The sequence below is a fragment of the Canis aureus genome, chromosome 35 (genome assembly GCF_053574225.1).
Source record: "Canis aureus isolate CA01 chromosome 35, VMU_Caureus_v.1.0, whole genome shotgun sequence".
In the NCBI taxonomy this organism is placed as follows: domain Eukaryota; kingdom Metazoa; phylum Chordata; class Mammalia; order Carnivora; family Canidae; genus Canis; species Canis aureus.
Genome location: NC_135645.1, coordinates 14,735,966 through 14,752,077, shown reverse-complemented (window position 1 = coordinate 14,752,077; position 16,112 = coordinate 14,735,966). Strand labels below are relative to the sequence as shown.

The 16,112-nt window shown below is 40.4% G+C and overlaps 1 protein-coding gene across 2 annotated transcripts; it reads left to right on the top strand.

Annotated features, from left to right (window-relative positions):
* Positions 1 to 33: 33 nt before the first annotated feature.
* ABHD10 (abhydrolase domain containing 10, depalmitoylase) lies at positions 34 to 15,524 on the top strand. Of its 2 annotated transcripts, XM_077883729.1 has the most exons (5): positions 2,260 to 2,461; positions 6,463 to 6,646; positions 11,567 to 11,678; positions 12,003 to 12,140; positions 14,275 to 15,524. In XM_077883729.1, exons 1-5 carry the CDS (start codon positions 2,323 to 2,325, stop codon positions 14,617 to 14,619), a joined length of 918 nt encoding a protein of 305 aa, XP_077739855.1. In that variant the 5' UTR covers positions 2,260 to 2,322; the 3' UTR covers positions 14,620 to 15,524. The 2 variants fall into 2 exon arrangements, with proteins under 2 accessions (XP_077739857.1, XP_077739855.1); XM_077883731.1 differs by lacking the exons at positions 6,463 to 6,646; positions 12,003 to 12,140; positions 14,275 to 15,524 and having other exon boundaries at positions 34 to 2,461; positions 11,567 to 11,682.
* The last annotated feature ends 588 nt before the right edge of the window (positions 15,525 to 16,112 follow it).

The following is a 16,112-nucleotide window of genomic DNA, read 5'->3' as shown; positions in this document are numbered from 1 at the left end:
TAACATTATGATTTGTAGTTTTATAAACTGAAGTGATGATCTCTGGTCACATTCCTGTTGCTAACAAAGTGAGCTAACGCCTGACAAATGTGACATCTTCCTGTCTTTTTGCAAAGACGCAATTGTTACTGGGGATTTCAAGGACTGTGCTTGCTTCTCTGCCAGGGAAAAAATCATGCTGGTGTGAAGTAAAGGGCTTTACTTGATGGTCACCTCATTTGTCTCCCTGGACTAAGGCAGCAGATTTCAGAGAGAGACACTGGCCCTGAACAATATGGCCTATCACTCCTGTTAATGAAGGCAATACTGACAGTGGATATGAAACAAATTGGTTTACTTCAAACCCATCACTGTGGATAAAAGCATCTTGACTTGACACTGGCCACAATTTTTCCTGATTTGTTATATGAATAAGGGTGGACAGAGAAAACAATCCATGGATTTCCCTGCTTTTTTTGTACAGTGCTTTTCCCACTGTGGGGACAGATTAGATTATTTTCTTCATTTTGTTGTACATAAAATGCAAGACAATCAGCAAAAATAAAGGGACAGAATGAGGACAGGAATGATCGAGAAGACTTGCAGTTATCCAAAAACCACAGTGAGAAATATTTATTATTAAGATAAAAGGGATAGTGAAGTGACGTGCATGGTGTACCACTGTAGCGATTTTGTTCCTTTGGAGTCTACAATGGGTCTAATGGAGAACTGGCACAACAGCTCAACAACTTTTGGAATGTGTCCTGAAATCAAGCAGCCCTCCTTGCAATCTTATTTCTGGCACTACACCACTCAAGACAGATCTATTTAATTTTTAATTATCCAACATTTTTAGTATGTCCCAATAAGACAAGTTCTCAAGACTCCAAAGATAGGCCGGATTCACTATAAGCAAACTTTGCACTTACCTCCCGCTCCATTCATTGCTCCAAACTTTATGACAACATACTAACGTGACTTTCCTTAAGTATTATACCAGTCACAGTAATCTGAAGTAGAAATAAACGAGTTGATGAGTAGAAAAAAACCTGTTGGTGCCGACAGAGGCCCCCAGGACTAATTTGAAGGGTGCCAGAGCTAAAATTCAGAAACCCTTGTACAATTGATGCAACCATTTTTCTATTGACTATTTTTTTTTCTGCTGCTTCCTTCTAAAAATGATGCTGTAGCAGATATGCGTCCTCAGGACCTAGTATTATTTTCTACAGGACGGTCACAAACTGGGACCACTTGGTCAAGGACATTGAAAATGATATGTATTTTAAATTGTAATGGATTTGGTGAGATCCCTTGACAGAAGAATTTGGCAATTAACTTCCCCACCAACCCTACACGAGTGCCAGTTTCCCAGCATCCTCGCCATGAATCGCTTTTTTAAGTTTTTGCCAATCTGATGGGTGAGGAAAAAAAAAAGTTATTTTTTTTTAATTCACGTTTCAATTAGTGAAGTTGGACATCTCTACATACAAATTGCCTATTCACAGCCCTCGTCCAATGCTGTTGAAATCACAGACTTTTTTTCCCCTTATTTCTAGGAGCAAGTCATATAATGTTCTGTTATCTGCGCTGTAGAATTAGTTTTTCTAGACTCTCATTTGACTCGAGGGGACTTTTGCCATTCGAAAAGCTGAAATGCACATGCAGTTTTTTTGTTGTTTTTTGTTTTGTTGTTTTGTTTTAGGATTGGAGGGTTTCATCTCATGCTCAAGAAAGCCCTTCTATTCCCAAACTATATTCTCCCGAAGCGTATTTGAATCCCCTCAATTTTATTCTTCCTTTGAGGTCAATCATCCACTGGGATCTCTTTTCTTGCGCGTAACACGGGAGAAGGGAGAGAACAATCCAAAAATTCAGCAGTTCGGGCATCCGGAGAGCTGGCGCAAAAAACGAGGGGGACGGGGTTGGAAGGATTCGGGTCAGACCTCGGCAGCACTTCCGGGAAGGCTTGAAACCGTCCATCTCGGATCGCCGCCGCCTCGCATCCCGCGCTCCTCCCCGGCGTCCCCCGGAACGATGCCAGGGTTTCCTTGGAACGCGGCCTTACGGCTTCTCCGGCGCCTCCAGCCTCGGAACGGCCGCCTGCCCACCGAGGTCGCCGCGCCCGGGCCACTCAGCGCGTCCCAGGCCATCACAGGCGAGCCGTCCCGCGGGCTGCCCGGGCGAGACGGGGGCGGGGGCGACGCCGCTCTGCGCCTGCGCGCTCTCGCGGGACCCTCCCCGCCCCTCCGGGTACCACTAGGGCAGTCCCGACTTCCGGCCGGCGGCGCATGCGCAGCCCGGGTCGCGGCGCTCGGCGGCCGTGCGGGTCGGCGAGGTGCGAAGATGGCGGGGCTGCGCTTGGCGGCTCTGGGCGCCCGGGTGCCTTGCAGGAGGTGGGGCGGAGCGGCGGTCTGCGGCTTCCGCCGGGGCCTCAGCGCCTGGCTCGCAAGGAAGCCCGAGGGGACTCCGCGGTGGCCCCCAGGTCAGTGTCCGGACGGCGGGAGAAAGCAGCACGCGCGCTCGCGGACGTGCCTGCCTCGCGCGGTCTGGGGCGCCCTGCTCGCAAACGCTCTCGCCGCCCGCCCGGCGGGGGCGGGAGGACGGCCCCGGGGGCCCCGCGGGGGGGGCTGCGCGGCCCGGACGGTCGCTGGCGGGCGGTCCCCGCAGCCCCGAGCTGCGGCTGCTCTGCCGGCCTCCCCGGGGGAGCGAAGCCGCGCGTCTGCAGCGCAGCCGTTGCTCGTGTCTCCCGGAGCCCAAGGAGTGTAGGGGTCTTGACCCTGTTCGGATGCATCACGGGAGGGGGCCTTCGGCGGGGACGTGGCGTCGTCGTTGCGAAGGCGTCGCCGTCGCCGTCGAGCCTCATCGGAGTTTGCCTTCCCCGGGCTCCGCGCTCAGCGCAGACCGCAGTCCTTACCCTTCGGAGGAAACTGGCGTCTGCACCAAAAACGACAGTGTTTTCCTTGTATTTCCATCTTGTGAGTCTGCTGTTTCGCCGTCCCGCTCCACCCGCAGTACACACGATCATTCTTTCTGAATCGTGTCTTTGAATTCTCTCCGCCTTTGTGATGTTTTACGTTTTTGACGTACAGGCTCTCAGGTGCGCTTGTGCTGGGAGTGGAACCTGTCAGTGCTTTATACCCTTGGTCTTGGTTGAAATTTTTAAATGTATATAATACAGTTTAACTTAGGGTTAATTGGGCAGCCCCCGGGGGCTCAGCGGGTTCAGCGCCGCCCGGGATCGAGTCCCGCTTCGGGCTCCCTGAGTGGAGCCTGCTTCTCCCCCTGCCTGGGTCTCTGCCTCTCTTTCTCTGTGTCTCTCATGAATAAATAAAATCTTTAAAAAAAAAAAAATAACAGGCTGATGAAGTTACTCAGCTGTAAGCATGGACTTCAAGGAAAAAGAAGAATAACTTCAAGCCTGTTTGCTAACTGTAGAATTTTGAGAGTCTGACTCGTCCTTCATTTTGTCCTATCTCTGTCCCTTTCAGTCCAAGCTGGCATTATTTCTGCTGGTATAACATTCTCAAAAGACCTTATGGGGGGCAGCCCGGGTGGCTCAGCTGTTCAGCGCCACCTTCAGCCCAGGGGGTGACCCTGGAGACCCGGGGTCGACTCCCGTGTCAGGCTCCCTGCATGGAGCCTGCTTCTGCCTCTGCCTGTGTCTCTGCCTCTCTCTCTCTCTCTCTCACGAATAAATAAATAAAATATTTAAAAAAAAAAAACTTACGCTTAATTGGATACAACCTAAAGGTTTGTTTATACCTAAGTTCCTCTAGTGAGGCATAGTGCGTCAGTTCATTAACTAGGTTGTGATAGCCTTTCATCTATTCAACACATCACCGAGCCTTAGTTTGAGCTAACCCTTGTTGTATACAGTAAGATCACTTATAATGTTAAGAAAACCCTGTCCACTTACAGCTCACCAAAATGAAGTCCGTTGTAATCGTCTGAGGGAGAAATTCCTGTTTTGGGAAGTAATATCCAGAAGAGGATAGGAGGGATTTTTTTTTTAAGGAAATGGGAAGATGACATTTTTGCAAATGCAGTCCACCAGCCAGCATAACTGGCCCCGACTAGCCCTGGTTGTTGCTAAAAGGTTTTTTGTTTTGTTTTTTTTAGGTTTTGTTTATTTATTCATGACAGAGAGAGAGAGAGAGAGAGAGAGAGGCAGAGACACAGGCAGAGGGAGAAGCAGGCTCCACACAGGGAGCCGGATGCGGGACTGGATCCCAGGTCTCCGGGATCACACCCTGGGCCGAAGGCAGAGCTGCCCGTTGCTAAAAGTTTTAATTTGGCACATTTCATGATATACTGAAACTTTGAAACACATTATATGTAATAGAGGTACCTTAAGGCCTTTAATTCGTTTTTTTTTAAAATCAGCTTCTCGGGCTGCCTGGCTGGATCAGTTGGTAGAGTGTAGGACTCTTGATCACAGATTCATGAGTTCAAGCCTCAAATCCAAAATGAAGAAAGCTTTTATCAGCCCCGTGAAGGGGGCCAAGATGTTTCCATCGGCCACAATAAAGTAGAGGAAGGTTTCATTTAGTAGAAGAGATTCTGTTGGTCTAGAACAATATTGTTAGGAAATACACAAACCTAATTGTTATTTACTTATTTATGTATTTACTTACTTATTTATTTATTTATTTATTTAATTTATTGAGAGAGAACACGAATGTGTGTGCACACAGGGAGGGGTGGGAGAGAGAATCCCAAGCAGGTTCCATGATCATCACGGAGCCGGATGCTGGGCTCCATCTCACACCAAGATCGTGACCTGGGCTGAAATCAAGAGTTGGACACTTAAACAGCTGAGCACCCAGGCCCCCCACAAACCTAATTTCTTTGGAAGGAGGAGGTGAGATTATAAATAACTCAATTTTTTAAAATGTCTTTTCACCTTTTTTTAAGAACAAGTACAGATTCTGTGGTAGGGAAGAAATTTCAAAAACAACAAAACGAAGTAACCTTATATAAGGTTTGTCAGTTGTACTATTGTACTTAAATTGTGTGAAGATCTGTGTACCATCCACAGCAAGCCAGACCAACACATAAAACACATAAGTGATTGCAGAGCCCCATGAGAAATCTTTTTCCAAAATATAGTACTATTATAAGTTATTTGAGGTTACTTGTAAAGAAACTGCTCTTTAAACCCATCTCACCTGAAAAATAATCATGATTGGTTATTAGCCATGGCCCATGATTTTGTGGGTGGCATGAGAGCCACCCATGATAAAGGTGAAAGTGGCACACCAGCACCCCCATCTTTGGAACAAGATCTCAAGGCAGACCAAACTTGTTTCTCCTCCAACCTGCCAAAAAGTAGAGGATGTGAAACTCGTCAAATACTGAAAAAAAAATTTTAAAAAACCTCACAAGGACAGCCCTGGTGGCTCAGCGGTTTAGCATCACCTTCAGCCCAGGGCCTGATCCAGAAGACCCGGGATTGAGTCCCACGTCGGCTCCCTGAATGGAGCCTGCATCTCTGCCTCTCTCTCCCTGTGTCTCTCATGGATAAATAAATAAAAAGTTTTTGGGACGCCTGGGTGGCTCAGTGGTTGAGTGCCTGCCTTTGGCTCAGGGCGTGGTCCTGGAGTCCCAGGATCGAGTCCCACGTCGGGCTCCCCGCATTAGAGCCTGCTTCTCCCTCTACCTGTGTCTCTGCCTCTCTCTCTGTCTCTCAAGAATAAATAAGTGAAATATTTTTTAAATAAATAAATAAATAAATAAATAAATAAATAAATAAATAAAAATAAATAATAACTTTTAAAAAATAAAAATAAAAACCCTCACAATAGAAGACTAAAACTAGTGTAGATAAATCTGAACATTGATTGATACTGTTTAGGACAGATGATACAACAGCAATAGGAAAACATTTTTTATAAGTTTCTAGCTTTCATTGCCTTGGAATTTCCTCCTCCTTGTGTATTTTGGAAGAATCAGGAATCAAGTGCCTTGCTCAAAGGCACTGATTTTGATGAGTTCAGAAAATACCATGCATAAGCTTGTGATTTTAGTACTTCAAGTCTTTTTGTTTTTCCTCTTAAATGGAAGTAGTTTTGACATCAGTTTGACAAGTTAAAATTGAAAATATGCAATTGACCCTTGAACAATATGGGTTTGACGGCAAGGGTCCACTTATACATTGTTTTTTTTTCCCCAAAAAATAGAGTACACTACTGTAAATATATTTTCTATATAATTTTCTTAACATTTCCTTTTCTCTAGCCTACTTTGTTGTAAGAATACAATATAAACACAAAATATATGTTAATCCACTGTTATCTGTACGGCCTCCAATCAATAGTAGGCTATTAGTAGTTCAGTTTTGGGGGAGTCAGAAGTTAACAGATGGATTTTTGACTACACAGGGGTCAGCACCCCAACCCTCGTGTTGTTCAAGGATCAATTGTATATGGTTTTCCAAAAACAGTATTTGTGAACTATAGTTTATGTTTTGTGTACTGTGTTTAGCTTGCAGACAAAAGTCATCAGTCTCTTTCCTTAGTCGACCAGAGCTTCCAAACTTGGCTTATAAGAAGCTAAAAGGCAAAAGTCCAGGAGTTATCTTCATCCCTGGCTATCTTTCTAATATGAATGGTACAAAAGCATTGGCGATTGAAGAATTTTGCAAATCTCTAGGTCACGCCTGTATAAGGTAGGAACAACACATTTCAGAGAAAATACTGCTACCATTTAGCATGGCAATGGAGAATTATTTCTGCTCTAACCAATAAAAGCAAATGGCCAGTGTTTTTATGGATTAACTTCTGTTAATGGCCTGTAAACTTTCACCTTGTGATTTAGGGTTATCGTGAATGCGACCTTTAAAAGATCTTTTTTGATGGTCCACTCTGCCAATACTGACAGGAAAGGAAATTAGTGGTAACTAAACCCTTTACAAATGATAATATAACATGACAGCAAGCTACTGATAATAGTTGGCTTTCTTGTAATGCCTTGTAATTATATTGTGATTTTCCATTGGAGAGTTAAAGCCTTTTATTTGGCCTTTATAACTCTATTTTTTAAATATGTATTTAAAGATAGTATATGTATTTAAGAACATTGTATATTTTTCATGTATCTTACCTAAGATCCTTTAAGTTCCCATTTCACATCGTCTTCATATTGAGCCCATTCTTTCCCTTGGTGTTAAGTGCAGTCTGTAACTCCTCAATTTATTTCTCTGGCTAGTATTTTCATTGGTGTTCCCTGTCCGTATACATAAATAAATGAAAGTATTCTAAAATTAGCATTGTATAATTCATGTTTCCACTGAGTTTTCTCTTTCCCCTCACTCTAGTAGTCTGAAGATGTGGAAGCCTAAATAAGAGGGGGATATGAGTTGTTTAACCAAAATTTGATTTCACAGTTCCTAATATTTAATACTGTTAATTATTTTAGTAAAGTAATGTGCTTATTACACTGTTGTTATTAGGTTTGTTTACCTGTAACAATCATTTTATATAGTGCCTAATTTGCCAGAAGAGATAGTATGGTTTAGTAGAAAGAACACTGGCCTGGAATTCAGGAAATACGGGTATTAGCATCAATTCTAGCAATCACTATGACAAGATGAGTTGGCTGATAAACATTGGACTTCTATTCTTATCATAAAAAAGGGAGAAGTTGAGCTAAAGATAATTTCTGAATCCATTCTAGCACTAATAGCCTAAAAATCTGTTCATCTTAACTGTTAGTAGTTTCACTAACATTCACTTAATGGCTCTGGAAAATACATCTTTCAGAAATAAAATAATAAATTAAAAAAAAACTTAGATTTTATTCAATACATTAGCAGAGAGTATGTTAGTTATATGGATTTAGTGTTAACTCCTTTCATCGTTAACTGAATGGTTTCATTTTCATGCTCAGAACTTTAAAAAATCTGTTCTGACTTACCTGTTATTCTGAAGACTATCTTTTCTAAGTAGACTTTCTAACACTATTACTGGGTGCTATAAAAAACACCGTGAATTCTAAAACATGGCCGCTGTTCTTAAAAATCAGGTTGGGGAAGCACATGATAAAATACATGTGAGAAATTAGGCAAAAATACTCATCAGAATATGACTGTGTTAAAATAACAGTATACTTAATTGCACAAGGTGAGAGAAAACTGGGGATTGAAGTGATGAAAAACACTTTATAAAGGCACATTGAAGGATAGTTCAGATTTGGGTAAGAACGAGTTGTACAGGAAGGGGGACCACCTGGACCAAAATGTGAAAAATATCAGAAAAATTGCCATCATTCAAAAGAATTTGAATCAAATTGCTACTTTACTGGTTCTTGGATTGAAACTGAGACTCTAAATACTATAACCAGTTCCCATCTCCCTATAAGACATGACATGGGTGGGTTTTCTGCATTTTGGATACATATGAAATACATTTGTTAAAGATAAACATGATTGAATTATAATGTGTACAGACCATTAAATGGTACTGTGTTAAAACAGAGCCTAAATATATCTTTATAAATCTTTTTAAAAGTATAGCCCTTCACTACAAAGTTTTAATTTGACCACGTTCTTTTTTATTTTCTTTTATCAAACTTTGCTGCAATCACATCAATTACTATTGATTGTCTTTTAGCTTGTTCTAGATTTTATCTTTGATACTCCAGTTTCCTAGTTTACTTTGTTGTGCTTTTGGCTGTAAGGTTTTGGACCTTGAATGAGGAAATGGTTAGTTTTGTATATTATATAAGGAATGGTACATACAGCTCTAAGAAAATGGTTTCTTGTTGTCCTGTCTCCATGCCTAACATAAGATTGAGCCAGAACTCAGGAATGTAACACATGGCATTAGGGCTGTTATTCTCTCATAATTATTTGTCATAGAATATTTAATTCTAGATATGGGAATATGTCCTAGAGTTGAGGCTACTAGAATAGAGTTGTGTTGCTGTGTTTTAAAGTCTTACACAGCTTAATATGTTTGAAATATCTTTGTCCTTTGATTAGGGTTCAACCAGAGTCACTGTTTTTTTTACTTAAACCTTTTATTATAAGTATTTTTATTTCCATCTTGCGGGGGCGGGGGGTGCTCTACATGTATTCTACAAGCATCATATATTTGGAAGGCAGCTGTAAAAGATGCAGCAAATAGAGATGCCCGATTGCCCACCAGGGGAGGGTAAAGGAGGATTGGCTGGTGCCTTCCTTCTCCTGGGTCTGTCTGCTGTGTCCCCGGGATTGAAGAGAAGTAATAACTGTGATCAGCACTTTTAGCAGTGGCTTTGTTCCACAGTTATCCACAGGTCCCAAATTCTTTCACTTTATATCTAAAAATTTTTATTTCTTCTTCTTCCATAACTTATAAATCCCTAAGAAAATGTTATATGCTATATATCACATATGTGTTCTTACATGTACACTAAAAACACTAAGATTTATTAGTTTTCACTAGATTTTAAGAGAAAAACCTGAAAGCTTCATATTTGGATACAGTGATTCTACTTTTATCCTCCACTTTTATTTACTTAGTATATGATGTGATACTTAGTGTATGAGGTTTACATGCCTTAATCTTTGGTCTCCATGAAGATGGCAGAGACAAAACTAAGAATTGTGTTTCCTCGTCCCCCACCCCCAAAGTTCTGACAGTCTCACAGGAATGATGAGGCACATTACACACGCACACTGTCTTACAGAGCAGGTTATAAACAATTCATGGTGACTGATAAAAATGAATTCTATATAAGTTGCATTAGATAGACCTTTTTTTCTTCAGCTTGTCTGGGAAGTTTTTCCAGCAGAGAGAAAGGGTCATTTGGACTAAGCTCTGAGAGTATATGATCTGTGAAGGTGAAAGGAAGAAGGTGTTCCAGGTAAAGGGAATAGTATGAGGCATGAAACAGGACAGAAAGCAAGAGCCAGTTGATTAACAGCAGATTGATCTGTTTGGCCAAGGTAGCAGTTGCCTCTGATGAAATGATAAAAGGTTGATCCAAGATGACCAGAAGATAATGGTCTATAAAAACAGGTTGGCACGTTGAATGTTTATGTTGTATGTCACAGAGAATCACTGAAGTTAATGCCATGTCAGTATAATGTTGCAGAAGAAACCTGATAGGTATACAGTGGATCCATTTGGAGAGAGACTAGCCGTAGAGATATGGAAGGCTGCTGTGATAGGCCAGGCTTACCATGACAGAGACCTTCAGTGTGATTGCAGAGACAGAGATGAGGAGGAGAAATGAGAGTGAGGGAGGATGGTACAGGGCACACAGCATTCAGTATCCTGGAAAAAACTAATCCGCATAAAACGATCTGCTTAAAATTTGCTAACTACATAATAAGAAAAGCATTGAGTGAGTACATACAAAAGAAAGTGATGGTAGTAAGCAGGGCATGTATGTCAAAGAAATGTGCCTCAAAGGCAGTGTCTTGTTTTAAAGGATGATCAGGAGCTGGAGTGGTGAAGGAAGGCTTGCCAGGCAGTGGGATAGCATGCAAAGGCTCAGCATTACGAAAGGGCTTCCCCAGGGGTTGGAATAGTTAGGTAGGACGGGGGTTTAAGGTAATCTGCAGGCATGGTATGATGATACTTCGTGATCTGTTAAATTGAGGCCTGGAAAGACAGGTGAAATGCCCGGATCACACAGACTTGGAACCTGGAGAACTAGAAAGTTCGAAGGAGAAGCAAACTAAGGGGATGAGCTGGTGTTCATGAGTTTGATTTGCCTCTTTCCCTGTCATTAATTTAGTAAATACTCAGCATTCACCACATGCAAAGTACTGGTCTAGGCCCCAGGAAAGGAGTGCTGAACAAAGCAGTCTGGGCCCCCTGGTTCTTCCATTCGAGCGTGGGAGACAGACCACACCAACAGTCAGATTTCTTATAGGTCAAGCAGCAACATACGCCATGAAGAAAATAAAGTTGGGTAAGGAATTTGAGGATGATGAGAGAAGCAGTTTGGGATTGGGTGGTCACAGAAGGCATCGCTGGGAATGAAACGTTGGAGCTGAAGGCCTGAACGAAGTGAGGAAGCAAGCAAAGTGACTATCTGGAGGTGTCCAGTGTTACATGTAGAAAGTGCGGCTGATGTCAAACTCCTGAGGCAAAACCATGGGTGGTGTAGTCCACGAACTTCAAGAAGGCAAGTGAAGATGCAGTTGCAGAGAAGGAACAGGAAGAAATGAGATCAGAGAGGTAGTCAGAGGCCACGTTATGGTAAGGACTGGATATTTTATTTAAAGATTATAGAAAGCTTTTGGAGGGTTTGTGCAAGACATGGTTTTTGGTTTAAAAGGATCACTGACTGCTGCATGGGGAAGAGATACAACGATAGGAAAGGGAGGCAGGAAGACTCCGGAGGAGACTGTCTGTCACACTAGTCCAGTCAGAGGAGAGTGGGCGCTGGTGGCAGAGGGAGGTGAGAGTGGATGGAAGTGATATTTGAAGGTTCTACCACTAGGATCTGCTAAAATATATATTGACCTCAGTATTTTATTTTAATATATTTTAAGCATTGTAATTATAACAAATGTGCTATGTTTCTTAAAAATCAGAGAAGCAAACGTATAGATAAATATCTAGACATAGACCTATGTTTTCCCTTTTTCTAGGTTTGATTTGTCAGGAGTTGGAAATTCGGATGGTAATTTACAGGAATGCACAGTGGGAAAGTGGAGAAAAGATGTTCTTTCTATAATTGATGATGTAGCTGAAGGACCTCAGGTAACTGTTTTTGTTAAATCTGACTATTGACCAGCCTCATGCTCTTTGAGCTGTTTCTTTAGCTATGAAAATTTAATAGTTCAAGTGTTTTACCATCAGTTTTGGTATTTGATTTAAAATAGTTCTATCATTTTCACTGTCTCATAAAATGTAAGTAGCCTTTTACTTTTCACTGTAATCATGGTTTTAATTCTACTTTATGCCAAATATTAAAAGTCAGAGAGCTAACGGATATAAAAGAAAAAAAAGTACATACATAAGCTTTTTAGTCTGCTTACAGAAAAGAAAAACTCCTCTTTAAAACTTTATAAATTTTTACTTTAGATACTAGTTGGAACTAGCCTCGGTGGATGGCTTATGTTTCATGCTGCGATCGCAAGGCCACAAAAGGTTGTTGCACTTATTGGTGTAGCGACAGCTGTAGATGGCCTAGTGACACAGTTCAATCAGCTTCCTGTTGAGGTAAGTCACAAGTAGCCTCAGTGTATAAATCCTGTCATTCTCCTGCTCCCTCTGTCTTTGAATATTTGTTCATGTGTCATTGTCCTTTGACTTCCTATGCTCGCTCATCTTTTGCCTTAGCTGCACTTTTGTACATAATCTCCTTGCCTTCTTTAAATAATTGGCCTCTGTTCAAGATTTCTTTTTTTCACAGCCCCTTCAAATCATTCTGCCAAATATTTGAGCCCTGTTGATGAGATCACACTTTAAATTTCTTTTTTTAAGCAACATTTTATTAATCACATTTATCTACTTGTATCATACATCTTGATCTCTTTTTGTACCTCTTATTTTTATTTTGTGGCATATGGGAAGCAGTACCTATTCTTTTTTTTTTTTTTTTTTTTTTTTTAGCAGTACCTATTCTTATGATCATGTTAGACTTGGCTCATCGATGTTGAAAAAAAAATTTTTTTTAAGCCTGAAAGCAGCCTCAGAGCCTCTCAGTGAAGCGCTCCAAGTACACACCATCAGTCGATCAGAATTAGCACACAGGAGATGAAATTAGCCATTCCTGCTTAAACACTTAGTTGGCATTTTTTTCTACTACTAATTCTCACTTTAGAAAAAAAAAAAAGTGCTTTTCATTATTAGCATCCTCTTCAGCACATCATGGTCGAAATGAGGTTTCTGAAATAAATGAAAGTAATTTATTTGTTAGTAGTGGACATACGTTTAATACTGGAAGGAAGTCAGCCAGAATATTAATGGTGGTTATATCCATGAGGTGGGATTATGTGCGATTACGTTTTTTATAATTTCTGTATTTCCTGTGTTTTCTGTAACAAGCATATGACTTTAATTAGAAACATTGTTTAAAATAAATGATCTAAAAAATAAGACAAATTATAATCTAAAATGTTAAAATTCTTCAAGAATCAAAAGATACCCTGTGTTTTATCTAAGAGAATAAACGTATTAATGATATCCTTGCTCAGTTTTCAGGAAGTATTTGGAGGACTTCATTGTCATCCAAAACAACACATTTTTTTCTCATTCCCTAGGAATCTGAAAGGCAAAACAGTACTTTTTTTTGTTTGTTTTAATGTTTAGCCTGAAATTATATGTTTGATTGTCCAGAGTAACTGCCATCTTATTTTTCATTTTTAGTTCTAGGCTTTCTTTGATTCTGATTCTTTCTTTCTTTTCTCCCCTTATTCCATCCCTATTTTAATGATTTCACATATAGAAGATATATATTTTTATTTTTTTTTTTAAGATTTTATTTATTTATTCATGAGAGACACGCAGAGAGAGAGAGAGGTAGAGACACAGGCAGAGGGAGAAGCAGGCTCCGTGCAGGGAGCCCGACATGGGACTCAATCCAGGGTCTCCAGGATCACACTCCGGGCTGCAGGCGGCGCCAAACTGCTGCACCACCAGGGCTGCCCTATAGACAGTTTTAGTTTTGTGATTTTGAAATCTAAACAATTGTTATTCCTAAGATTTAGTTTTGTGTAATGAGAATGATACCTGAACTGATTCCAAGAAATAATTTTTCCCCCCTTCATTTTCCCTTTCAGTTGGGGTGAAGCAACACCTGAATTAAGATGTTACCTGATAAAGCTTAATCTAAGTATGAAACCAAGCCACAGCAGTTGTTCCCTGTCAACTTTATTTATTTATTTTTTTTAATTTTTTATTTATTTATGATAGTCATACAGAGAGAAAGAGAGAGAGAGCCAGAGACACAGGCAGAGGGAGAAGCAGGCTCCATGCACCGGGAGCCCGACATGGGATTCGATCCCGGGTCTCCAGGATCACGCCCTGGGCCAAAGGCAGGCGCCAAACCGCTGCGCCACCCAGGGATCCCTCCCTGTCAACTTTAAATGTGAAATTTAACTTCTCTAGATTCTTCTACCCTCTTTTGCAAAAAAAAAAAATGCAATAATAGTCATTAACAGGATCTTATGAGACACTGTGTAAAGTCCCTGTCACGGTACCTTGCATCTACTGTTTAGTTATTGATTACTATCATTGTTACATTTTTATCTCTTTTCCTCTTCCTCTAGGACTGCTTTCCTTGGACTGTTTAAGACTATTGCATGTGTTAGTGTTGCATAAAAACTTTTATTTTCCTCATTTTTCTTAACAGGTAAAAAAAGAAATAGAGATGAAAGGCATGTGGGACATGCCATCAAAGTACAGTGAAGAAGGAATTTATCACATTCAGTACAGTTTCATTAAAGAAGCGGAACACCACTGCTTGTTACATAGCCCGATCCCCGTGAACTGCCCTGTACGATTGCTCCATGGCATGAAAGATGATGTCGTACCTTGGCATACGTCCATACAAGTTGCTGACCGAGTAGTCAGCACAGATGTAGATGTCATCCTCCGAAAACATAGTGATCACCGAATGAAGGAAAAAGCGGACATTCAACTTCTTGTTTATACTATTGATGACTTAATTGATAAGCTTTCAACTATAGTTAATTAGATCCTATTTTTAGTTGGTATGTAAACTAATGGATCTAAGAGATTAGAGGAGGGATAACAGGTGAAAGGCCCTGATATTTAGGTTTTATCCTCTTTGTTTATATTTTGTAAATATCACACGAATACTTATTTAATGAAGTATGATACAAATTGTAAAGAAAATAGAAGTTGCTGTTTGAAAATTTTTCTCCTTCCTTCAATCCTTGATATTTTTTAATTGAAGTATAGTTGACACACAATGTTAGAATTTCAGGTGTACAACATAGTGATTTCGACAACTCTATGTATTATCCTATCCCCACCACAAGTGTAGCTACCATCTGTCACCATATGGTGCTATTACAACACCATTGACTCTGTTCCCTCTGTACCTTTCATCCCTATGATTTATTCCATGACTGGAGCCCGTATCTCCCCTTCACCTGTTTTTGCCCATCCTCCCACCCCCTTCCCTGTGACAATCACCAATTTGTTCTCTGTATTAATGGGTCTCTTTCTGATTTGTTTTGCTCTTTAGGTTCCACATATAAGTGAAATCATAACATATTTGTCTTTCTGTGACTTAACTTCACTTAATCTAATACCCTCTAGGTCTATACATGTTGCATGTTGTTTTTTTTTTAATAAAATATTTCCTGCTTTTTTATTCAAGACCTGTTCACTTGCTAAATGCTTATGTTAACTGGGATAGCTCTTTAATTGTGTTCTCAGAATTGTTAAGAAAGTTTGATTTTTTTTTTTTTTGGTCTTTTGTCTGATGTCAGTTCTGTACAGAGATTTGTAAAATTGCTCCTGATTTTAAAATGCAGTTCACAAAATATAGGACAATGTTTATTGAAATAAACCTGAAATGATCAGAAAAATGTCTGAAGCATAATAAAGTTCAAAAAGTGAGGATATACTTTATATATTATGTTCTGCGTATTATGTTTGAACTTAAGGTTATCTGTTTTTAAATGTTGAAAACTTTACAATGGTATAAAGAAAATATATCATTTCTAAATTTTGGCTTATATGCCATTTAAATGGGATTTGATCTTGATGTAGTACTCTAAAGAGGCAACTTATCTTTCTATATAATTGCCTGCCTGCAGAAACATTCCTTTACTATTATGTGCCTTTAAGAACAAAGAGCCAAGTGACTGCCGTCTAAGTCAGAGGGCTTCCTGAAGTGCAGAGATAGTAAGAAAATATGAACTGCAATTAGTACAAAGGTGTTTTTCAATAACTAAAATGGGCTTACACAGTAGTGAGCCTTGATATCAATGAGGTGGTGTCTTTTAGCTTTTAAATTTGGCTGGACTTTATTTAGCCCGCTTAAGTTGTGTCTGTCAAAGTAAAATAAATTGATAACATGACCTATAGAAAGAACATTTTTGGGATAAAATTCCCATGCCAGAGAACGCTAAAATAGCAAGCCCGACTGCGTAGACTCAGCGAGACCAGCTTACAAGGTGAGCCCTTGGCTGGCGTCTGGGAACTTGACTTTTAGGA